This window comes from Mercenaria mercenaria, chromosome 5 (assembly GCF_021730395.1).
Source record: "Mercenaria mercenaria strain notata chromosome 5, MADL_Memer_1, whole genome shotgun sequence".
Taxonomy (NCBI): domain Eukaryota; kingdom Metazoa; phylum Mollusca; class Bivalvia; order Venerida; family Veneridae; genus Mercenaria; species Mercenaria mercenaria.
In genome coordinates this window covers 5557139-5583734 of record NC_069365.1, presented here as the reverse complement: position 1 = coordinate 5583734, position 26596 = coordinate 5557139, and the positions used below count along the sequence as shown (strand labels likewise).

General features: G+C 35.9%; 1 protein-coding gene across 4 annotated transcripts in view; it reads left to right on the top strand.

Annotated features, from left to right (window-relative positions):
* Positions 1-26596, top strand: part of LOC123556329 (nuclear factor related to kappa-B-binding protein-like) — a 144369-nt gene that overhangs the window by 81649 nt on the left and 36124 nt on the right. For all 4 annotated transcript variants that reach the window (XM_053542559.1, XM_053542558.1, XM_053542556.1 and 1 more), the window contains exons 15-21: positions 847-1036; positions 3276-3336; positions 4195-4369; positions 4832-4938; positions 6209-6332; positions 6819-6898; positions 8133-8315. In XM_053542559.1, coding sequence (XP_053398534.1) covers positions 847-1036; positions 3276-3336; positions 4195-4369; positions 4832-4938; positions 6209-6332; positions 6819-6898; positions 8133-8315 — 920 coding nt within the window. The remainder of the gene's footprint in view (positions 1-846; positions 1037-3275; positions 3337-4194; positions 4370-4831; positions 4939-6208; positions 6333-6818; positions 6899-8132; positions 8316-26596) is intronic.

Genomic DNA, 26596 nt, shown 5'->3' with positions numbered 1-26596 from the left:
TGAACATCCCATGATATCTATACTGACTGAATAGCGAACAGTATGGATCCTGATCAGACTGCACAGACATGCAGGCTGATCTGGATCCATACTGGTCGCAATGGGCATAGGGCTGGTTTTTGCATGACGCGGCTCATTTATGGAGCTTTTATAATTGCATACTAATAAGAGATTAATGATCAGCCAGGTGTACTTCTTAGATTTAAGTGAATATGACTGCTTTGAACATTACATTCAATTTATCTAAATTTTCCCATATACGATACGTAATACTGATATTTTTCAATAAATGTGTTGTGTTACCCCACCCACTTTTGCTCTTTTTGTTCTGAAAAACAACATTTATTGCCCTTAAATATCAAAAATATACTTGTTTTGATTAATTTTCTGTTGTAAAACGAAATTACAGTACAGTGCATATTTTAAAATGAAACTATTGGTTGCTTTTATTATACTCGTATGTCAATTTTTTGGAAAATGACTGCCCCAAAATATTTAAATAGTCGCCGGATTCATGTATTTTTTCCGAATTTTCCCCATATTAGATTTTTCTAGACTTTTGATATTTTGTCAAAGACAGTATCTAGATTTCAAATCAGTGATTTTCGATTCTTTTGCAATTAGTTGAAGGTCAAGGGTCATTTTGCTACAGATTGACTGGACTATAAATGTTTTTTTGTCATGAAAAGCATGTTTTTATTTGTTTTGATAATGTTAATTAGAATACATAAAATAGCATAACCTTGGGATATTAGAGGCAGATTGCTGTGTTGTCCAGCCTAACAAAATCCACTCAACATCCCAGATAAAGGTACTGTTGTAATAACCCTATTATGTAATTTTCAGGTTTGAATGTAGATCAGTTTATTCCCTACTTGGACTATAAAGAGCGGGCCCAGCAGTGGCACTGGATTGGTGTTGGACGTGACTCTGATGAGAACCTACTGAAATGGTGCAACCATTGGCTCAAACACAAGGGCGAGGTGTCAGAGCTAATTATTGACCCCATTCAGGGCTCACCACCCCCAGCCAGAATGTAAGATATACATTAATAATACTATAATTTCAAGTGAAGGGCCTTTTTTCAAAGATTAAACATTGAAATCTTATCTACAGATGATTTTATTTACAAAACAGCCGTAGGCCTTTGATCTACTGATCAGTTGTTTTTATACCCCCATCAAACTTGTTTGAGGGGGGTATATAGGAGGCAGTTTTGTCGCGTCCCGTCCCGTCCCGTCCCGTCGCGTCCCGAAATCTATTATCTCAGTTATTACCAAATGGATTTGATTCAAACTTAAAATACATGTTCCACCTTATCACCCATATCATGTGACACAAGGTGCATAACTCTTGACACCAAGTTTTCATGAATTATGTCCCCTTTTACTTAGAATTTAAGGTTAATTTTGTTGTATTTTCACTATATCTCAGTTATTACTAAATGGATTTGATTCAAACTTAAAATAGATGTTCCACCTCATCAACCACATCATGTGACACAAGGTGCATAACTCTGACACCAAGTTTTCATGAATTATGTCCCCTTTTACTTAGAATTTAAGGTTAATTTTGTTATATTTTCACTATATCTCAGTTATTACTAAATGGATTTGATTCAAACTTAAAATAGTTGTTCCACCTCATCACCCAGATGATGTGACATAAGGTGCTTAACTCTGACATAAATTTTTTATGAATTATGTCCCCTTTTACTTTAAATTTAAGGTTGATTTTGATGTATTTTCACTATATCTCAATTATTACAAAATGGATTTGATTCAAACTTAAAATAGATGTTCCACCTCATCACCCACATCATGTGACACAAGGTGCATAACTCTGACACCAATTTTTCATGAATTATGCCCCTTTTTACTTAGAATTTAAGGTTAATTTTTGATGTATTTTCACTATATCTCAGTTACTACTGAATGGATTTGATCCAGACTTAAAATAGATGTTCCACCTCATCACCCACATCATGTGACACAAGGTGCATAACTCTGACACTAATTTTTCTTGAATTGTGTCCCCTTTTACCTAGAATTTAAGGTTAATTTTGATGTATTTTCACTATATCTCATTCTGAATGGCTTAGAGCCAAAGGGAAGTAACCTTTTTTTAACTTTTGTACTGGGGTTCTTCCCCTTAAATTCAAGGAATTAGTCTATTTTTAGATTTTCAGTATTTTAGGTATTTTTCTAACTTTTTTATTATAAGTCCTATGTAAAAAGTAAAAACATTTTTCTGTGGTAACATGGGTCGGTAAGACACTTTTTGTATTCAATTTTAGTGTATCTCTAATATTAGAGATTTAATATATTTACTTGTATTACTATACTAGTATTATACTAGTATTACTTATATGTGGAAGCCCAGGATGAAGTACTCCAAAGTATTTTTAAGATTCCTTATGGTTGCCATTCTTCTGTTACAAGACCGTATGGTGGGGGTATGAGTCACTCCTGTGACAGTTCTAGTTCAGCTCAGAAAATGTTCTATGTGGTATCCTCATTACATTTAATATCAGCTGTTTTACTGCATGTTTTTCATGTTGTATAATAGCCATGGTTCAGTATGGTAGGTTAAGTTTGCCAGAAAAATTAAAACTTTTTTTGATTGAACATACTAAAATCTGATTGTTTAAAAGTGCATTTTAAAGATGACATGTGTAAAAAATTCTTCAAGATATACTAATCTTAACTTTTGACAGCCTCAGTATTTTTGGCAATGTCTTTCGTGATACTAAGAATACTAATAAAAATGGCTGCTAGTTACGATTACGCATAAACTGAAAAAGGAAGCTGGGTTAAGCTATGATGCTAAACGTATCTTCTAATTGAAAAGAATTTCCTTTTAGGTTTCAGAACGCTAAATGTATTACATCAATGAACCACCAAAACTTGTAAATTGATTTAGATTAGATTATCAAATATAAATTTTGGATAATTGCTATTATGAAAGAAGTTGGCATGGCAGTATCAGAAGTTTCGATTTTTGTACATCATTGAAATTGTTTTAGCAAGATTAGTTTTTACTGTTTTATTTCTGCATGATAAAAAAAATTAATGTTGATTAAATCTCAGATCTGCTTCTTAGAAAAAAAGAACAGCACTCGTTTCTAATTTGTTAAGATTGTGGCCAAAATAAGGAAAAGACCAAAGACAAATCAGTTTAGCTTTCTATACCTGGTCTGCTGTACTCCTGTACCTTAACTATGTTATGAACTGAAATTTACCTCATTTAGATTTATGCATATTTTTATGTTATAGAAGAACTGGTTATGTAGTCAAGGCAACATCTGAAGATGAGAAGGCAGATTTTCAGAGACAGGTCTGTAGTCACTTTAAATACTGGACTGAAATATCTAACATTATCTTTGCATGGTGTATTGTAATATTTCCAAAAAATCATAGGCTCAAGGATTTTCTTATATGTTTACTTTATTAGCTTACTGCTCAAAATTTTGCTTTGTACTAAACACACTTTGATATATTCTTTTTACTGACAGTTTTAGGTGCATTTCAGAGAGATCATTTGAAAATTTTAGTTATTATCACAGTTTGGCCTTTTAGGTCTAGAATCAGTTTTAGTGAAAGAAACTGTGAATTCAGTGTCAAGTCAGTGATATATCTGTTGACATAAAAAAGAAGCCATACAGAACAGTATTGTGCCAAAAAATCACTGTTCGTATTTCACAATTATTATGTCAGCATCAGCAGTCATAGCAGTTTGCTGGACAAGAAAATCACACAAAATAGGCAAATACTTGGTGGTTGTTGTCAAAGAATACATAATATTCTATAATATTTTTTCTAAGAAACTCTTGGAATTCCAGGAACAGGAACAGGAAAGAGGGTGGATCAATTCATTCTGTTAATAAGTGGAGCAGATAGTAAGGGAAACAACCATGATTGCATAATTCTAGTTTGTTGAATGAAGGTTACTCCCCCTGCTACAATTATAGTTGTGTTTTCATAAAATCTAATTGGCATTACTGTCATGCAATAAGCCTTATTAGAATGAAAATGGTCAAGATAGGATATCTAAAAACAGTGATTTGCTCTTGGAAAAAATATCATTGTCCTACAGCTGTGCCCTTGTGATATAAATCCTTTGTGTCTGAACACCAAACAGTGATATTGTTCAATGACAAATGGCTGTTTAAAATACATGTTATTACTCGTACAGGAGAAGTTACGTTTTGCTGAGCCTCATAAAGCTTTCACGTACGAGATGCACGGGTATCAGTCAGTGGTGGGACCTGTGAAAGGAGTGTTCAGCAAGAAAAATGATACAAACAGAGCACGGGAGCATGCATTGCTTGTGTCTAGCAGACCTGCATTTATTACTATCCTAACATTAGGTGGGTATTCACTGATAACTTTGTTCTTTTGAATTTTAGAATTTCTGTCATTGTTTTCAAAATGGATGAGATTGTTTGTGTGGTTGATTTGATACAACAGAATCTTGGTAAAATAATTCAGCATAAATATTTTTTTTTTTATTCAGGCCTGGGATTTTTCAGGACTGGTCCTGATTTCAGGCATTTGCTTACCAGAGTTTCCCTATATAACTCTATTGAAAAGGGAGATTTCAGGCTTGAGATAGTAGATTTTCAGGTTTTGGTTTAATGACTGAATCCTAGGCCTGTTTTATTGCAATGTATGCTGGAAAAAGTCTTTCTGTACATTATCTGCAAGAAGAAATGTAAGTTAAGACATTCATGAAAATCTTAAGTCAGTAGTTTAAAAGTTGTGTTATCCTTTATTTTAATTATGCATGTGAAACCAAGCAGCAAGTCAGTATGTGATTGTTTTTGTTGCAGTAAGGGATGCTGTTGCCAGATTACCTAATGGAGAAGGAAATAGAGCAGAGATCTGCGAACTTTTAAAAGATTCACAGTTTCTAGCTCCAGGAATCACTGATGCTCAGGTAGAAAATATAGAAACTTTGTATTTATCAGAAGCATGTACAGAGATAAACCCTGATCAGGAAATGTGACCAGGGCTGCTTTTTTTGTCCTTATAAAGTCATAAAAAAATCAACATGTTTCCTACATTATTATGATCATTATCATAAAATGACTGAAATTTAGCTTTCAAAAGCTTTTATGTTTTGGAGTAGGGGATGTTTAAATACTGTTTTCTTATTATGTACCCTTTATTTTTCTAATATCAAATGGACTTCTTCTGTTGCACAACCCTCTTTCAAAAAAAAAAAAATGAAAACATATTCTTGTGATATTAAAATATAAGTAACTGTGTTGGATATAGTACAAGTAACTGTGTTGGATATAGAAAAAGTAACTGTGTTGGATATAGTACAAGTAACTGTGTTGGATAGAGTACAAGTAACTGTGTTGGATACAGTACAAGTAATTGTGTTGGATAAAGTACAAGTAACTGTGTTGGATACAGTACAAGTAACTGTGTTGGATACAGTACAAGTAATTGTGTTGGATAAAGTACAAGTAACTGTGTTGGATAAAGTACAAGTAACTGTGTTGGATACAGTACAAGTAACTGTGTTGGATAGAGTACAAGTGTGCTGGATAGAGTACAAGTAACTGTGTTGGATACCATACAAGTAACTGTGTTGGATAGAGTACAAGTAAATGTGTTTGATATAGAATAAGTAACTGTGTTGGATATTGCAAAAGTAACTGTGTTGGATAGAGTACAAGTAACTGTGTTGGATACAGTACAAGTAACTGGGTAGTGTTAGGTTTAAGCTTGTGTTAACAGAATTGTAAATTTTTAGTCAGTCTGTAATATGAAATCCTGAATTGCCTCCAATTACATATTTTTAGCTCCCCTGAGCACAAAGTTCAGGGGAGTTATTGTGAATGCTTCCAGTCTGGCATCTGTCCATCCATTAGGATATTGTTCATCCACACTTTTCTGTAAACAGCCATCTCCTCTGACACCATTTGATGGAAGTTCATGAAGCTTGGCCAGGATGTTCCTTGGATGAAACCTTAGAAAATCTCATTGTCAGAAACTGCTGGCCCTTTATAAAAATTGTACTAATATACTTTATCACAATAATTTCACAGGCATTTTCTTTATATAGTTATCTTCCAAAACTGTGCAAGTAAGCAGTGTAACTCAGATGAAAGATCTAGTGCTATCATGTCCCTGAGGTTCAGAATCAACACTCTGTGTAAAAAGTCATTAGACAGTGCTGCATTTTGTATTTTCAGATCAATGTAGTGGTGAGTGGTGCATTGGACAGACTTCATTCAGAGAAGGATCCTTGTGTGAAGTATGATGTAAACAGTAAAGTCTGGATCTATCTGCACAGAAATAGAACTGAGGAAGAATTTGGTACGTTTATACAATAGTCTGTTCCATTCTAGCTAGAAATGAGATATACTGTTCTGGGCCCATTTGCATCCAGGTTCTGGGTCTGAAATATAGATTTACACTAAATTTTCTTCGTGATCTTTCATTGGTAAGTAAGCACAGACTGTAATTTTATTTGTGCTATGTCTTTGGTAAATTTGTGACAGTATTCCTTTCACAAATTCTTTTAGCTCAGTAAAATTTCAACTGTATCAGTGAGTTACAATAAAGTAATGGCAGATAAGAAAAGTTTTGTTTTCCCAAGTCCATTCTAAGTTAAGATACATAATTTTGATGAAATACAAGAATTTTGATAATCTTTTTTTATACAGCTCATGCTCATTAGATATATAATATCTATAGACTGTACTTCCTTCAAAGACATGGTCTTGTTAATTTTTTTTTTATTTTCCAGCCTGTTTGACAAATTTGTTGAATGAAATGAATTTCGATAATTTATCATTACAGAGAAGATCCACCAGGCACAGGCTGCAGCACAGAAAGCTAAGAAATCCCTGGCAAAACAGAAAACTGCTAAAACAACTGCTGTATGTTCTCAAATAGTGTAGCTCTGCTTCAGAAGTAATATTCATTGACAAGTAGAATACTGTAAAAGTCTTTTAATTTCGTGGGCATGAAATTTCGAAGTTTTGGTCAAAACAGCAATCTCATGGGGATATGAATTTGTGGATTTCAACTTTTGAACATAAAATGAATGGGAATTTTATTTGTTCATTGGGATTAAATTTTGTGGATTGACTCAACCGCAAAATCTATGAAAATTAGTCCCCCACGAATATTAATAATGATTTGTTTATACAATATCTTCGTCACTTTTTCATGGCCTGTGTTCGGTCTTTTACTCATAGACCCTGTCTGATCATGTCTCCTAGTACATTTCATGACTGTCAGGTGAGAACAGCACGTACGACATGCAATTTCGCGACATGAAAGTTCGGCATCAACCATGTCAATGGCTTAGTGGCGTTGATCATGCCTTAAACGTGGCATTCTTAGCAAGGATGTTCTGGATGTTTTAACGTATTCCTTTTAGCCTGTCGACTAACGTTCAAGTGCGATGAATGATTTGCGATAGATTTTTTTGTACATGTCGACATTGCTGGAAAAAGTCATTTTGCACGTGCAGCCCGTGCCTCAAATGGAGTTAATCGAATTTGACAAATCTTTACACAAGTGATGTCTCAGTTGCATCAAAAATGTAGCCTTGTTATGCTTTTAACACAGTCCAGTGCGATTTTTAAAATATAAGGGTCATTAGGGTGGTAACTTTTCAGTGACGCTGAGTATAGATTAAATACCTGTGCAGTGTCAAAGTGTCACCTGACAATAATATTTAAATAGATATGAAGTTGCAAGTACTCTGTAATCTTACTCTTAAAAATGGGAAAATATGGAGAAAGTCAATATCATCCCTAGTGTTGGAATCTAGAAAATTGTCATCAATTATTATCTATACCATAAATTTACAGAACTGCAGTGAGAGTAGTTGCATCATTTGAAGATACAGTTTTTGTTCATTTGATAAAATAAAATAAATACTTTCAGCTGAAAGTTTTTGTATGGGGCTCAAGAGGTGTCAAAAATCACTCTTGTTGCATGGTTGTCACAAAGTGTTTTTTATAAAGTAACCATCTGCACAAGAACATATCATTCACTTATTATGCAAGATTGTCTTACAGCGACGAAATTGGTTTGATCAAAATAAACATTGGCTTCAATAAGTTTCAGAATTTCAATTCTGTCTGGCTATTTCTTTTCCAGCCAAAGTTGCGGGATATGGCAGCAGCACCATCAGGCAGTACAAGTTCTCTAAGTTTGGCTCCATCCCTGGGCTCCAGCTCTGAGAGTATCAATGTAGAAGATGTAAGCCCAGGTCAGTTAGGCTCCCAGGCACAGTTACTAGCAGGAACAGCAGCTCCAGCTGTGAAAGTCTCTGCAAGACAGGTAGGGATAGTGAGTTGAACAGAAAAAGTACCGGAGATGGTATATTTTATACATTCTTGCATAAAAACTACTTTTTTCACTGGATCCGCCCATGTATAAACGGGAGAAATATCGTGTGCAAACAAGGCAATTCACGTGCTGTTAATACATGATTTTTATTTTTGAAATGCTTTGCCAGGGACGTATGTATGTATTTCTGCGCAGATAGATATTTGGCATCTGCATCTTGTTTCTTCCATAATAACCTCCTCTTGTAGCATTGAAGATACAATGCAATCCATAGTATGTTTAGCTGTATCAGTTTCCAACTGTTTCGTACTGCCCCCATCAATGTACGCACTAGCTTCTCTTAGAGTTTACTCCCTTTACAAAGCGTCTGTTCAGTTATTGTAAATAACTGTGAACAAATAAGTATCGCGTGTAACTTGTGCTATTGCCCGTTTTTAGGTATTATATTAATGATTTTTGTTAGTATCAGTTGGTTTGTTTTTACCTGATTGTTCGCAGAATTCATATAATAAACCTCGAAAGCTAGTCACTAGCTTCGTACTCATCCGTACTCTATTTGTTCGTACTCAAAATAATTCGAATGTAAAGTTGTTACTCTTAAAATAATTGTGTTCCTGTTTATCAAATTTTTAAGTTATATGCAAAATTATGTGTAATGTAACGTTTGTAATAACTAAAAATAAAAATAAGATGCTCAAAAACCTTCAAATCACGTTTTTAGTAGTGTTGTTGTTATGTGTGCCCCGGTTATGGATATTTAAAACATGTTTACCGTTTCCAAGAACAACAAGAATGGTAAATAAAAAATGTACCGGAATCGTCAAGTCATCACATATGAAAACAATGCATTTAGTCGTTGTGTAATGTTTTTTTATGCAAGAATAGCGACAATACACAAGTCACAAACAATCCCGCGGGCTTCTGCAGACGTTAATACACAAAAAAACGTGTATTATCCCTACAATCATGTATATGTTTGACTTTTCGAAAATGAGTAGAACTGACTATTCGAAGAGTAAGTTGGGCTATTTTACTCAGTCACCCAAGCTATGACATAGGAGTCAAATTGTAGTTGGGTTTAAAGTTTTATGGAAAACTTCTCCATTTCACTATATCTTCTTAACTATTGCCCCACAAAAATTTGTCCACTATGAATACTAATGATTTTACACCAGTCATATTTTAAAGAGTTTGGGTAAAAATAATTAGATTCTGAAATCCATGATAAAAGTCACTAAACACTACAATAATCCAGAAGATGGTGCAGATAAAGCTGCAAAGCCTCTGGATATTTATGTCAGATGTTTTGCACATTTAGAAATGGCTTTTTTTTTAAATTGCAATAAAAAGAACTTTTTATATGCAACAGCACTATATAGTAAACTCTAAAATGCATAAGTCGGGCTAGTGAAAATTGATATAAAATGAAATAATTTAATTGTACTTTGTATCATAAACATCTAAATATCTATTTATGCAATACTGGTTTATTGTTTGTATTCACACATTTTTGAAATATACTGCACTGACTTTATATTCACCCTTTATAGGTGGTTAGTTAGGCAGGCATATGAAATCCTTGTCTGTTCAAAAACTAGAGCTTTATGTATATATATATCTCTAGAGGTCACGATTTTGGCCCAGTCTTAATGAAACTTGGTCAGCATGTTACCCTCAATACAATGTTGGATGAGTTCGATATTGGGTCAGGGTCAAAACCTAGGTCACCAGGTCAAATCAAAGGAAAAGCTTGTTAACACTCTAAAGGTCACAATTTTGGCCCAATCTTAATGAAACTTGGTCAGAATGTTACCCTCAATACAAGGTTGGACGAGTTCTAATTGGGTCATCTGGGATCAAAAACTAGGTCACCAGGTCAAATCAAAGGAAAAGCTTGTTAACACTATAGAGGCCACATTTATGACCATATCTTAATGAAACTTGGTCAGAATGTTAATCTTGAAGATCTTTAGGTCCAGTTTGATATTTGGTTGTCTAAAGTTAAAAACTAGGTCACCAGGTCAAATCAAAGGAAAAGCTAGTTAACACTATAGAGGCCACATTTATGACCATATCTTAATAAAACTTGGTCAGAATGTTATTCTTGATGATCTATAGGCCACATTCAATTCTGGGTCAGGTGAGGTCAAAAACTAGGTCACTAGGTCAAATCAAAGGAAACGCTTGTTAACACTTTAGAGGCCACATTTATGACCGATACAGGGCCTTCATGGCCCTCTTGTTCTCAAAACTAAGCCAAACCTATACAGTCTGTGCAGCTCTTTGAAATATTGGTCAAGTTTGAAAATCAGTCAGTTCAGACCAGGGTGTTAAGAGTTATGGCCCTTGAATCAGTCAGAATTGACCATGTTTGCTTGATAACAAGAGTTAACGGTAATATTTATAGAGTAATATTTCTTGATCTTAAACATAATTATGCATTGCTCTAGTCTACAAAGAAAAAAATCTTTCTGTGAAATAACCTGTATACATGTAAGTGAAAACTACTTCCGTTTTGGTATTTGGGATGGTATATTGAAATGAATGTATCGGTGATTCTTGCTACATGACAGGCATATGTTGTAACAAATATTGGCACTTTTTATATGCCTGTATCTGAAAGAGCGGGGCGTAGTATGTGAACACCCGTGGGTGCGGCGGGTTATCAGTCAGCGTCCAAAGCATGTCTGCTGTCTAAGCCGTACAGTTTTCATCCAATCTTCACCAAACTTGCTGACAATGTTTGTGGGCATAATATCTCAGCCAAGTTCAGTAACCACCCAAATCATCCCTAGCACTCTTGGATTATGGCCCTTGTACAAGTTCGATGATGGGAGTATTTTGTGACACACTGGCACTCTTGTTTATGCCTGGACTTGGAAGACCAGGGGGGCATAGAGTGTTTGTACTTTGCATCATTAAACATTAGAGGATTGTTGTAAAGCCTGTGGAATTATGCTCCAGGTGTTCAGTTTGGGATTTCACACAATGAGACCAGTATCATGGTCCTAGACTTAGTTAAAAATACACATAAAGTGCTTAAAAATTTGTGTTGTATATATCTTAAAAAATATTTCACCTAGAGTCATGAAACCATGTACATTGACAGGAAATAGGGACACCTGTGTCATATGGACACAGTCTAGTTTTAGTTTTTAGTTCTTTGTTTCTTGATATTGTCTCTTAGTGTCATATCATCATCCACTATTGTCTCTTAGTTAGTATCATATCATTATCGACTACCATCATGCCTACACGCGTACCCCATGTTACTTGCCCACATGCCTCCCCAATGTTACCTGCTTGTATTTAGTGATAAGTTAAAAAAATCTTGTCTTGTTTACAAAAACAATCACAGATATTTTTCATGTGTGACCCTCTACGTAACTGTTGAAGCAGTCAAGGGCGTTAATGGTCCTCTTGTTTGGACTTAACAATGTTGCATCTATATACCTCGTATACTCAAATTCTCCTACAGTTTTCGTTCAGTTTAAATGACACATAACATACATCATCGACATGAAGTGAAAGTGTGCATATTTTTTTATCTTCCATGTCTGAATATTTTATCTTGTGTTATGTACCTGTTTTTGACTTTACAGTATTGCTGCTACATTAATGCATTGTGTACTCAACTCCTCGTACAGCTTTCATTCAATTCAAATGAAACTTGGCATACATCATCAGTATCAAGAGGACATTCATGTATTCTTGGGAGTTTTATATCTGATAAAAATTTTTTGCTGAGTTAAAAACAGTTTTTGACTTGAGATACTATTTTGTTGAGCATTATCAGTGGGCATGTGTGATACAATATTTACATCTTTCTTATTGATATCTGATAGCATTTTCAATCTGTTTTAAAAAATGTGAAATATTGATGTTTATTTTTCCTTAATTTAAAACACTACCATTTTGAATATATGAAAACTTCAAGTCTTTTTTCATATTTTATTTATAATATTTAGCATTTTAATCAAAGAAAAGTAGTATTCTTTTAAGATCACAAATTCTTTGTAAATTTGCACATATTCGTAACTTGCAGATATGAAAATGATTGCTTGTAAGTTGCACTACACATTAATCCATTACAAAGAATGTTACTGAGTTTAACATAAAGAACTGGTAATTATATGGGTCTCAGTTATAAGGAGGAAAAAATCATCACTCTCGGCCTGCCTGTCATATCTGAGTCACTACTACAGTTACTTTCCTTGTGAAAAGGGTGTTTCCCTTAGTCAAATAGCCAAACATTTCCATTTATATTCTGAAAAAATTCCCCCTCCCCCATAAAAAATGATAAATAGCTGAGAGTCAGTATCCCCAACTGTCTTATTTCAAAATTCTGGTTATTTTGAATTTCAGGTTATCTCAACATTCTGGTTATTTCAATTGCCTGTTATCTCTAATACCTGTTCAAGTGTCATGAGATCTTTTTTTTAAACTATGTATGTTCACTTGAGTTTAGTCCGATTCAAGATTTTAGAAGTATTGAAGTGAAATTAAATTCTCTCATGCAAGTTCCTGTTTTTACCTCTCAATGTGTTGAATTTATATAAGCATGATAAGCATTGTTTATATGAAAGTGAGCTCGTAAGGTTCAAACATAAAGTTAATAAAACCTAGGAAAGAATACATTTCATATTGCTTGGTGCCATATGTTTACTTGTATACCTGTTTCCAGGCTAAAGCAACACATTTAGCAAAGAACACCTGCATCAAATATCATTTTTGTGCACCTCACATACCCTCCAACAGTTTTCAACTTCAGTAAGTAAGTCTGCATAAAGTAGGAATTCTAATAGAAAATGATTGCATGTTATATTCACAGACAATGGATTTAGTGTTAATATTCTTTATGTATTGGCTGGAGAGATCTCTTCTTTAAGTGATATGACCTCATGATTAACCATTATTTCCTTTTTTTGGCTCATTGGAGAAAGTATGATTTCAAAGATTGTGAATAAAATTATTTAATGCTCATTGTTACTACAATCTTCAAATAAATGTTTGTCATTTTAAATTAGGTTTTCAGCTTTTTTGCTTCAGCTTAAGTGAATTTGATCTGGTAGACCCTGGTTTTGTAGTCTGGCACTAGATAACTAAGTTTGTTAATCTCCCGCCGTGGCGGAGGGATTATAGGAATGGTCTGCGTCCGTCCTTCCGTCCGTAACAAAATCATGTCCGGTCCATTTCTTTTGAACCCATCGACATATTTCCATTATATTAACAACAAATGTTAAACTCACCAAGGCGATGTGCAGAACCCATATTCCAACTGTGCTGGGTCAAGGTCAAGGTCACACTTGGGGTTCAAAGGTCATGAGGTGATATTTCGTGTCCGGTCCATATCTTTTGAACCCCTTTACATATTTCCATTATATTAACAACAAATGTTAAACTCACCAAGGCAATGTGCAGAACCCATGTTCCAACTGTGCTGGGTCAAAGTCAAGGTCACACTTGGGGATCAAAGGTCATGGGGTGATATTTCATGTCCGGTCCATACATAATTTACATAATTCCATTATATTAACACCAAATGTTAAACTCGCCAAGGTGATGTGCAGAACCCATGTTCCAACTGCGCTAGGTCATGGTCCAGGTCACACTTGTGGATCAAAGGTCATGGGATGATATTTTGTGTCTGATCTCTAACTTTTTAACACCTTGAAGGATTTTGAAGATACTTGACACAAATGTTCATCACATCAAGATGACTTGCAGTGCGCATGTTTCGGATGGCCCGCTTCAAGGTCAAGGTCAGAGGTGAAAGGTCATATGTGTATATTGCTCAGCATTGCCATGGTCTTGGTTTTTATTAATCCCCCGCCACAAGTGGTGGGGGGTTATAGGAATGGTCTCTGTCCGTCCTTCTGTCCTTCCGTCCGTCTGTCCGTAACACTTTCGTGTCTGCTCCATATCTCCTAAACCCCTTAAAGGATTTTCATGAAACTTAGGTCAAATGATCATCTCATTAAGACGATGTGCAGAACCTTTGAGTCAGCCTTGTCGGCTCAAGGTCAAGGTCACAACTCAAGGTCAAAGGTTTGAGCCTTCCATTTTGTGTCCACTCTATATCTCCTAAACCCCTTGAAGGAATTTTATAAAACTTGGGTCAAATGATCACCTCATCAAGACGATGTGCAGAACCCATGAGTCAGCCATGCTGGCTCAAGGTCAAGGTCACAACTAAGGGTCAAACGTTTGAGCCTTCCATTTTGTGTCCGCTCTCTATCTCCTAAACCCCTTGAAGGATTTTCATAAAACTTGGGTCCAATGATCACCTCATCAAGACGATGTGCAGAACCTATGAGTTAGTCATGCCGGCTCAAGGTCAAGGTCACAACTTAGGGTCAAAGGTTTGAGCCTTCCATTTTGTGTCCGCTCTATATCTCCTAAACCCCTTGAAGGATTTTCATAAAACTTGGGTCAAATGATCACCTCATCAAGACAATTTGCAGAACCCATGAGTCAGCCTTGTCAGTGCAAGGTCAAGGTCACAACTCAAGGTCAAAGGTTTTAGCCTTCCATTTCGTGTCCGCTCTATATCTCCTAAACCCCTTGAAGGAATTTTATAAAACTTGGGTCAAATGATCACCTCATCAAGACGATGTGCAGAACTCATGAGTCAGCCTTGTCGGCTCAAAGTCAAGGTCACAACTGAAGGTCAAAGGTTTGAGCCTTCCATTTCTTGTCCGCTCTATATCTCCTAAACCCCTTGAAGGAATTTTATAAAACTTGGGTCAAGTGATCACCTCATCAAGAACTCATGAGTCAGCCATGTCAACTCAAGGTCAAGGTCACAACTGAAGGTCAAAGGTTTCAGCTCTGTATCTCCTAAACCCCTTGAAGGATTTTCATGAAACTTGGGTCAAATGATCACCTTATCAAGACGTTGTGCAGAATTTATGAGTCAGCCATGTCAGTTCAAGGTCAAGGTCACAGCTAAAATCAAAGGTTTACCCTTTCACTATCCATATCTGATCCTATTCTGTCGTTCCTTTCGCATGAACACCAAAAAAAAAAATAGTTTCATTTCTTATATTTACATTATATTTCCTTTCCATTTATAAACTATATAACATTACAAATTGCATATAATTCATAGCATTTAACATTAAAAACAGCTTTCCGGCCATTCTGTTCACCAGACAGAACAACTGCTACGTCATCTAAGGAACGTTTTCACTGACTATACGCGGATGTTGTCAGAACAGTGGGAGGTTATCACTAAGCAGTAATGACATAACTTTCTTGCCTTTCCTTTTGCTGTTCATATGAAATGTGGAAGAATAGGGAAATAATGTAAATATTTTGTCTTATCTGTATTGTCTGTTCCACCATTGATAACCATAAGAAGTATTACAGATTGTTATAATTCTGAGTGAAATATGTGATCAGTTTTATGGAGCATCATCATGGCTCTGGTAGGTAGCATGTATTGGAGGTGAACTGCTGGTGAGGGAGTGTTCTCTCTTAAGGTAGTATGCGCCCTTTCTAGAGATTTTTAAAAACATCTTCGGATTCTACTCAAATGTGGATTAAATACATGTCACACAACTGCCGTTGCGAAAATATAGTTTTTATTTTATTTTGACGTCGGTAACATAGCAACATAATGACGTCAAAGCGCCATCTGCCGGCTCTTACTGATATCGGGGTGTTTCTGTTTTTTTTTCGTTGTATCTTTTTTATTAGTGCATCAAAATTTTAAATTAAAACTACACTGTAATCGCAAAGAAAATATTTATGAAAACATTACTATTTATTTGTCGTTAATTCTCCGAGTGTGTGTAAATCAGCATAAATGCAACGTCAAAACGTTATAAACGTTTTTAACGCACTGTTGCATCTTCGACTGCGTATAACGAAAAAACTGCGTGGTAATTTTTTTTATAGAAATTTGCTGTGAATTCCTCTATCATTTCTGCACTAAATGGATTAATAAAAAACATACCTTCTTGATTTAGATTTTTCAGCATTCAGCTCGATATGAAACGCGATGCATTTGTTTGTCTAACGTCAAATATTTATCATGTCACTTTGCAGTGATTCATATCAGTTTAATTTCTTAAAATTTTGATATCTAAACACTAAAACAAATGTTTAAAATGAAAACTTATGAAAACTGTTCAATTGTGTTGGGTATAAACCAATAAAACAACACACATACACTTCAATTTAAGGACATTTCATTGTCGTTATAATATTTAAAAAAACAAAACAAAAGCAATTATCTAATACAACCAGCTATCCAGTTGTTCATTTAGTAGTTGTAATCCATTGGAATAATTTTTTTCACTACTAAAATATGTTTGTTACCATGACAATTTCGACAACGGTCTTTTGTCTTCCTCAGATTTATCATACTACAAATATCGGCTATCTTCGGCCGTGTCCGTCAGTTTCCGTAATATGATTTATCTAAGGAAGACAACAGACCATTGTCAATACTGCGCTGGTAACAAATGTATTTTAGAAGTGAAAAAAGAACTTTATTCCAATAATACCTGCTTTTTCTATTTGTAATTGTTGTAGAGAGTAGAACAGTGCAAGAACTGTAGAACGCCTCTAAATTAGGCGTCCTTTTTGTAAAAATAAAATGCTAGTTAGTAAGTAACTGATTTACTGAAAAAATGATGATACAAGGCATAGGAAACATTTGTCAAAAAAAAAAATCGTCTGGTATCTGGGATACAAGGATAACCAGTTTAGAGGGATAAGTATCGTATATTTATTCAAACATGCGTATAACGATGCACAGTGATATCAGTTTTGAGGGTAACATTGAAATATCACATGCGCGAATTTTATGTGCTACGGCTCACTGATGAAAATAATCTGAATCCCAGTGGTCGCTTGTATGGTGTGCTGGCTGATAACAGAACATGCACAAAGGGTACATAACAATAAAAGAACTATGTCTCCCCCCCCTCTGGGGGAGACATATTGTTTTTGCCCTGTCCGTCCGTCCGTACGTCACACTTCATTTCCGGGCAAGAACTGGAGAACCATTTGACCTAGAACCTTCAAACTTTATAGGGTTGTAGGGCTGCTGGAGTAGACAACCCCTATTGTTTTTGGGGTCACTCCGTCATAGGTCAAGGTCACAGGGGCCTGAACATTGAAAACCATTTCCGATCAATAACTAGAGAACCAGTTGACCCAGAATGTTGAAACTTCATAGGATGATTGGTCATGAAGAGTAGATGACCCCTATTGATTTTGGGGTCACTCCGTCAAAGGTCAAGGTCACAGGGGCCTGAACATTTAAAACCATTTCCGATCAATAACTAGAGAACCACTTGACCCAGAATGTTGAAACTTCATAGGATGATTGGTCATGAAGAATAAATGACCCCTATTGATTTTGAGGTCACTCTGTCAAAGGTCAAGGTCACAGGGGCCTGAACATTGAAAACCATTTCCGATCAATAACTAGAGAACCACTTGACCCAGAATGTTGCAACTTCATAGGATGATTAGCCATGAAGAGTAGATGACCCCTATTGATTTTGGGGTCACTCCATCAAAGGTCAAGGCCACAGGGGCCTGAACATTGAAAACCATTTCCGATCAATAACTAGAGAACCACTTGACCCAGAATGTTGAAACTTAATAGGATGATTGATCATGCAGAGTAGATGACCCCTAACGATTTTGGGGTCACTCTGTTAAAGGTCAAGGTCACAGGGGCCTGAACATTGAAAACCATTTCCGGTCAGTAACTTGAGAACCACTTGACCCAGAATGTTGAAACTTCATAGGATGATTGGTCATGCAGAGTAGATGACCCCTAACGATTTTAGGGCCACTCTGTTAAAGGTCAAGGTCACAGGGGCCCGAAAATTGAAAACCATTTCCGGTCAATAACTTGAGAACCACTTGACCCAGAATGATGAAACTTCATAGGATGATTGGTCATGCAGAGTAGATGACCCCTAACGATTTTAGGGTCACTCTGTTAAAGGTCAAGGTCACAGGGGCCTTAACATGGAAAACCATTTTTAATCAATAACTTGAGAACCTCTCGACCCAGAATGTTGAAACTTCATAGGATGATTGTTCATGCAGAGTAAATGACCCCTATAGTTTTTGAGGTCACTCCGTTTAAGGTCAAGGTCACAGTGGCCTGAACATTGATAACCAGTTCCGATCAATAACTTGAGAACCACTTGACCCAGAATGTTGAAACTTCATAGGATGATTGAACATGCAGAGTAGATGACCCCTATTGATTTTGGGGTCAGTCTATTAAAGGTCAAGGTCACAGTGGCCTGTTCATGTAAAATCATTTTTTGGAAATAACTTGAGAACCACTTGACCTACAATGTTGAAACTTAATAGGATGATTGGACATGCAGAGTAGATGACCCCTATTTATTTTGAGGTCACTTGATCAAAGGTCAAGGTCACAGGAGCCTGAACAGTAACTTGAGAACCACTAGGCCAAGAGTGTTGAAATTTAGCGGGATGACTGGACATGCCAAGTAGATGATCCCTATTGCAGCCAACCATCAGTGTCTCTTTGACTTTCGCTCCTGAACGCTATTGACTTCTTGCCTATAAGACTTTGCATTAGGGGAGACATGTGCTTTTTTACAAAAGCATTTTCTAGCTTTTTCTTTGTTTCATATAAAATTCAGCAACTTCAAAAAAAATTTGATACAATTTCTACATTTTCACCCCGTCGTAGATCTATTTTTTCCACTAGATATCCACACAAGAAAACGAAAAGAAAAAGGGATGTTGAATAGTTTGCAGTGAAATACAAGTCAACTGAATTCATGGTACCCGCATATTGCCGCATTTCAGAAAGCGAACTGTAAAATAAATACCCTGTTTTCATTTTCAAGCAAACAACTCGAAAACATGCATGAAAAGTTTCTTATTCCATGTAAAATTCATTTCATGAATTAAATAATGCGCATTTTGCCCCCGGTTGATGCGAAAATGCACGAAAAATGGGAAAATCAGGATCAGTTTGTTAGTTTATATTTCATTCACAGTAATACATGTACAAATTTAATACAGGCTATATACCAATAAAAGAAATTGTTCTTTGTTTCATATAAAATTCAGCTACTTCAGAACGATTTTGTTACAGTTTCTAGATTTTCACTCCGTCGTAGACCTATTTTCCACTAGATATCCATACATTTGCTTCAAGAAAACGAAAAGAAAAAGGGGTGTTGAATAGTATGCAGTGAAATGCAAGTCAACTGAAGTCAGGTACCCTCATATTGCTGCATTTCAGAAAGTGGTCCACAGAATAAACACCCTACTTTCGTTTTCAAGTAAACAACTCGAAAACATGCGAATATTAGCATGAAAAGTGTCCTATTTTTAGCTCACCTGTCACATAGTGACAAGGTGAGCTTTTGTGATCACCCTTCGTCCGCCGTCCGTCGTCAGTCCGTGCGTGCATGCGTGCTTGCGTCCGTCAACAATTTCTTGTCTGCACGATGGTGGTTTCATTTATGGTTTTATTTTAACCAAACTTGCACACAACTTGTATCACCATAAGATCACGGTTCCTTTGTTGAACTGGCCAGATCCCAATATGGGTTCCAGAGTTATGGCCCCTGAAAGGGCCAAAATTAGCTATTTTGACCTTGTCTGCACAATAGCAGCTTTATTTATGATTTGATTTTTACCAAACTGGCACACAACTTGTATCACCATAAGATCTTTGTTCTTTTCTTGAACTGGCCAGATTCCATTATGGGTTCCAGAGTTATGGCCCCTGAAAAGGCCAGAATTAGCTATTTTAACCTTGTCTGCACAATAGCAGCTTCATTTATGAATTTATTTTAACCAAACTTGCACACAACTTGTATCACCATAAGATCTTGGTTCCAGATTCCATTATGGGTTCCAGAGTGATGGCCCCTGAAAGGGCCAGAATTAGCTATTTTGACCTTGTCTGCACAATAGCAGCTTCATTTATGATTTGAATTTAATCAAACTTGCACAAAACTTGTGTCACCATAAGATCTCAATTCCTTCCTTGAATAGGCTAGATCACATAATGGGTTCCAGAGTTATGGCCCCTGAAAGGGCCAAAATTAGCTATTTTGACCTTGTCTGCACAATAGCAGCTTCATTTATGATTTGATTTTAACCAAAATTGCACACAATTTGTATCACCACAAGATCTTGCTTCCTTTCTTCAGCTGGCCAGATTCCCTCATGGGTTCCAGAGTTATGGCCCCTTAAAGGTCCAAAATTGGCTATTTTGGCTTTTGCAGCCATATAGAGACTTCATATATAGTTTTATTTGATACAAACTTCCAAAATATCTTCAGCAACAATAAATCTTGGATTCCATGACAAATCAGATCCAATCGTAGGTTCCAGAGTTATTTTATATCTGATTACCTCCCCTGATTGTAATCAAAATGGACATATATCAGTTAGTACTTATAGGACTTATTTGAAATTTCATAGTTGTTATTAGTTGGACTGAGACAATCGGGGTAGATAACTATGAACTGATTTTATGTCAAATTACCTCCCTTTATTTCAAATTAAAATTGGTATATCTCCATAACTAATGAAGATTCTGAACTGAAATTTCATTTATGTCAACAGATTTATTTGGCAGATCCTTCTTTTGTTCACTTACAATATTTATTTTTTTTTAATTACTTCCCTTTTACTTTACTATAAATAGCTTATTTTTAGTAACATTTTTATTATTGGCCGTACGGAAAAACCGAGATCACTTTTCTGTGGTACAACATGGATGGTACCTCCGATTTTTAGGTGTATTTTGACATATCTATACCTTGTAAGAATTTTTTTTTCTTTTTGGTTAAATTTCTTCGCTTTGTTGTTCCTGTCCTTTGGACTTAGATATTTTTTCTGAGGACCTTCTTGTCCTCAAGTGCAATGATAACAGGTGAGCGATATAGGGCCATCATGGCCCTCTTGTATGTAAAATTCATTCCACGGGTGAAATAATGCCCATTTGGCCCCCAATTTACGCGCAAATGCGTGGAAAATTGAAAAATTAGGATCTATTTATTAGGGACTTCTATCGACTATGCCACGGAAGCATATTTTTGACCGAATTACTGCATTATGACCTACATACATCATAGTTTGAACAAGGTAAGTAGGAAAAGATAAGAATGAAAGTCACATAGTCTTAAAGAATTTTTCTCTGATTAATCTATTAGAGACTTCTTTCGACCGAATCACGGAAGCACATTTTTCATCCAGTTACTACAATATACCATATAGGTTTTGTTCGTCGCATAATTATTTTATGACGATTTCTGTCGGTATAATAAAATATTGCATTCAAAAGTTAGTGAAATGAAAATCATTCATCCCTCTAAACAAGAATATGAAGCCTTTTGTGAGAAATAAAGGGGGAAAAAATGAAATTTCCTTGAAAATCATTCAGTATACCTGTGCGGGTTTTTTTGTCATTTTTTAGCTCACCTGTCACATAGTGACAGGGTGAGCTTTTGTGATCGCCCGTCGTCCGTCCACAATTTCTTGTCTGCCCGATAGTGGTTTCAATTATGATTTTATTTTAACCAAACTTGCACACAACTTGTATCACCATAAGATCTTGGTTCCTTTCTTGAACTGGCCAGATCCCATCATGGGTTCCAGAGTTATGGCCCCTGAAAAGGCCAAAATTAGCTATTTTGACCTTGTCTGCACAATAGCAACTTTATTTATGATTTGATTTTTACCAAACTTGCACACAACTTGTATCACTATAAGATCTTGGTTCCTTTCTTGAACTGGCCAAATTCCCTTATGAGTTCCAGATTTATGGCCCCTGAAAGGGCCAGAATTAGCTATTTTGACCTTGTCTGCACAATAGCAGCTTCATTTATGATTTGAATTTAATCAATCTTGCACACAACTTGTATCATCATAAGATCTTGGTTCCTTTCTTGAACCAGCCAGATCCCATTATGAGTTCTAGAGTGATGGCCCCTGAAAGGGCCAGAATTAGCTATTTTGACCTTGTCTGCACAATAGCAGCTTCATTTATGATTTGATTTTAACCAAACTTGCACACAACTTGTATCACCATAAGATCTCAATTCCTTTCTTGAATAGGCTAGATCACCTAATGGGTTCCAGAGTTATGGCCCCTGAAAGGGCCAGAATTAGCTATTTTGACCTTGTCTGCATAATAGCAGCTTCATTTATGATTTGATGTTAACCAAACTTGCACACAACTTGTATCACTATAAGATCTTGGTTCCTATCTTGAACTGGCTAGATTCCATCATAGGGTCCAGAGTTATGGCCCCTGAAAGGGCCAGAATTAGCTATTTTGACCTTGTCTGCACAATAGCAGCTTCATTTATGATTTGAATTTAATCAAACTTGCACAAAACTTGTGCTGCCATAAGATCTCAGTTCCTTTGTTGAGCCGGCCAGATCCCATAATGGGTTCCAGAGTTATGGCCCCTGAAAGGGCCAAAATTAGCTATTTTGACCTTGTCTGCACATAGCAACTTCATTTATGATTTGATTTTAACCGAACTTGCACACAACTTGTATGACCACAAGATCTTGATTCCTTTCTTGAACTGGCCAGATTCCATCATGGGTTCCAGAGTTATGGCCCCTTAAAGGTCAAAAATTGGCTATTTTGGCTTTTGCAGCCATATAGAAACTTCATTTATGGTTTTATTTGATACAAACTTCCAAAATATCTTCAGCAACAATAAATCTTGGATTCCATGACAAACAGATCGTAGGTTCCAGAGTTATTTTATATCTGATTACCTCCCCTGATTGTAGTCAAAATGGATTTATATTAGTAAGTACTTATAGGACTTACTTGAAATTTCATTATTGTCATTAGTTGGACTGAGCCAATCAGGGTAGATAACTATGGACTGATTTTATGTCAAATTATCTCCCTTTATTTATTCCCCCCCCCCCCCCCCCCCCCCCCGCCAAAGGCGAAGGGGATATTAGAAATGCTCTCCGTCCGTGCGTGCGTCTGTCCGTCCGCAACAATCTTTGTCCGGAGCATAACTCCAAAAGTACTGGAGGGATTTTCTTCAAACTTCATACACTGATAGAACACATTGGGAGGAAGTGCAGTGTGCAAGAACAATAACTCTACCTTGCCTATTTTTTGAGTTATTCCCCATTATCATATTTTCTTAAAAAAAATTGTCCGGAGCATAACTCCAAAAGTACTGGAGGGATTTTCTTCAAACTTCATACACTGATAGAACACATTGGGAGGAAGTGCAGTGTGCAAGAACAATAACTCTACCTTGCCTATTTTTTGAGTTATTCCCCTTTATCATATTTTCTTAAAACATTTTGTCCGGAGCATAACCCCAACAGTACTGGAGGGATTTTCTTCAAACTTCATACACTGATAGAACACATTGGGAGGAAGTGCAGTGTGCAAGAACAATAACTCTACCTTGCCTATTTTTTGAGTTATTCCCCTTTATCATATTTTCTTAAAACATTTTGTCCGGAGCATAACCCCAAAAGTACTGGAGGGATTTTCTTCAAACTTCATACACTGATAGAACACATTGGGAGGAAGTGCAGTGTGCAAAAACAGTAACTCTATTTTGCCTATTTTTTGAGTTATTTCCCTTTATCATATTTTCTTTTTTTTAGCTCACCTGTCACATAGTGACAAGGTGAGATTTTGTGATCACCCTTCGTCCGTCGTCCGTCATGTGTGCGTCCATGCGTCAACAATTTCTTGTCTGCATGATAGTGGTTTCATTTATGATTTTATTTTAACCAAACTTACACACAACTTGTATCACCATAAGATCTCGGTTCCTTTCTTGAACTGGCCAGATCCCATTATGGGTTCCAGAGTTATGGCCCCTGAAAGGGCCAAAATCAGCTATTTTGACCTTGTCTGCACAATAGCAGCTTTATTTATGATTTGATTTTTACCAAACTGGCACACAACTTGTATCACCATAAGATCTTGGTTCCTTTCTTGAACTGGCCAGATTCCATTATGGGTTCCAGAGTTATGGCCCCTGAAAGGACCAGAATTAGCTATTTTGACCTTGTCTGCACAATAGCAGCTTCATTTATGATTTGAATTTAATCAAACTTGCACAAAACTTGTGTTGCCATAAGATCTCAGTTCCTTTGTTGAACCGGCCAGATCCCCTAATGGGTTCCAGAGTTATGGCCCCTGAAAGGGCCAAAATTAGCTATTTTGACCTTGTCTGCACAATAGCAACCTCATTTATGATTTGATTTTAACCAAACTTGCACACAACTTGTTTCACCACAAGATCTTCGTTCCTTTTTTAAACTGGACAGATTCCATCATGGGTTCCAGAGTTGTGGCCCCTTAAATGTCCAAAATTGGCTATTTTGGCTTTTGCAGCCATATAGAGACTTTATTTATGGTTTTATTTGATACAAACTTCCAAAATATCTTCAACAACAATAAATCTTGGATTCCGTGACAAATCAGATCCATTCGTAGTTTCCAGAGTTATTTTATATCTGATTACCTCCCCTGATTGTAGTCAAAATGGATTTATATCAGTAAGTACTTACAGGACTTATTTGAAATTTCATTATTGTCATTAGTTGGACCGAGCCAATCAGGGTAGGTAACTATGGACTGATTTTATGTCAAATTACCTCCCTTTATTTTTGAAATTAAAATGGGTATATCTCCGTTACTAATGAAGATACTGATCTGAAATTTCATTTATGTTAACAGATTTATTTGGCAGATCCTTCTTTTGTTAACTTACAATAATTTTCTTTTGAATTACTTCCCTTTTACGTTACTATAAATAGCCTATTTTTAGTAACTTTTTTATTATTGCCCGTAGGGAAAAACCGAGACCACTTTTCTATGGTACAACATGGATGGTACCTCCAATATTTAGGTGTATTTTGAAATATCTGTACCTTGTAAGAATTTTGTTTTTCTTTTTGGTTAAATTTCTTTCCTTTGTTGTTCCTGATCTTTGGACTTAGATATTTTTTCTGAGGACCTTCTTGTCCTCAAGTGCAGTGATAACAGGTGAGCGATATAGGGCCATCATGGCCCTCTTGTTTTTTTTGTTTTTTTTTAAAGATTAACTTCCATTAGTTGTTACTATAAATAACTTATATTGTAACATTTTTATAATTGACCCTAGGGAAAAAACAAGACCACTTTTCTGTGGTACAACATAGATGTTACTCTCCAATTTTAGGTGTATTTTATTATATATAAGGTATCTCTACCTGGTAAGGAGTTTTTTTATGGACTTTAAAAAACAAAAGACTTACAATGATTACTAAACAACCACAAAATTAACATTCCATTTGCAAATACAGCTGCTAGAGTAAAGAAATTTGCCATTAGTTTAACTCGAATGATATATCATACCCACCAGTGATTTTATAACTCCTGCACAAAGCCGTTATTTTCAATTTATGCGCATGTGATATGATGCATAATTTCATATCACATGCGCAACTACGCTATTTTGATTTTCTATGCATGTGATATTATTTTTTCGTATCTCCTATTGAGATAATCTATACTTTCGCATTGATAAAAAGACTGAGATGATACATTTTTATACGAAGCGTTTATAGATACTTTAGTATTAAATGACCTTTTCTGGTGTTTGTAGATGTGTAAATCCGGCCGTCATTATGGCGCCTCGGTCGATATTCATATATCTTGAGGTGAACATTTTGCATATCACCCTCTCAGGAATTCCTTTGTTTGTACTTTAAAGTGTATGCGCTTTTTCCGTATTTAACAGTCTTATTTTATGAGCTCATCAAAATGGGTAAGACACGGAGATCAGGACAAACCGCCAACAATAACGTCACACGCATAATGTGCCGCGTTTCAAATTGAGTTGAATTATGCAAAATCTAAATCGAGAAGGTATGCTTTTTATTAGTCCATTTAGTGCAGAAATGATAGAGGAATTCACAGCAAATTTCTAAAAAAAAATTACCGCGCCGTTTTTCGTTATGCGCAGTCAAAGATGCAACAGTGCCTTTAAAACAGGTACGTTTATAACGTTTTGACGTTGCATTTTTACTGACTTACACACACTCGGAGAATTAGCGACAAATATATAATAAGGTTTTCATAGATATTTTCTTCCTGATTTTAGTGTAGTTTGAATTTTAAATTTTGATGCACTAATAAAAGAGATACAACGCAAAAATACAGAAACACCCCGATTTCAGTTAGAGCCGACAGATGGTGCTTTGACGTCATTATGTTGCTATGGTATCGACGTCAGAATAAAACAAAAAGT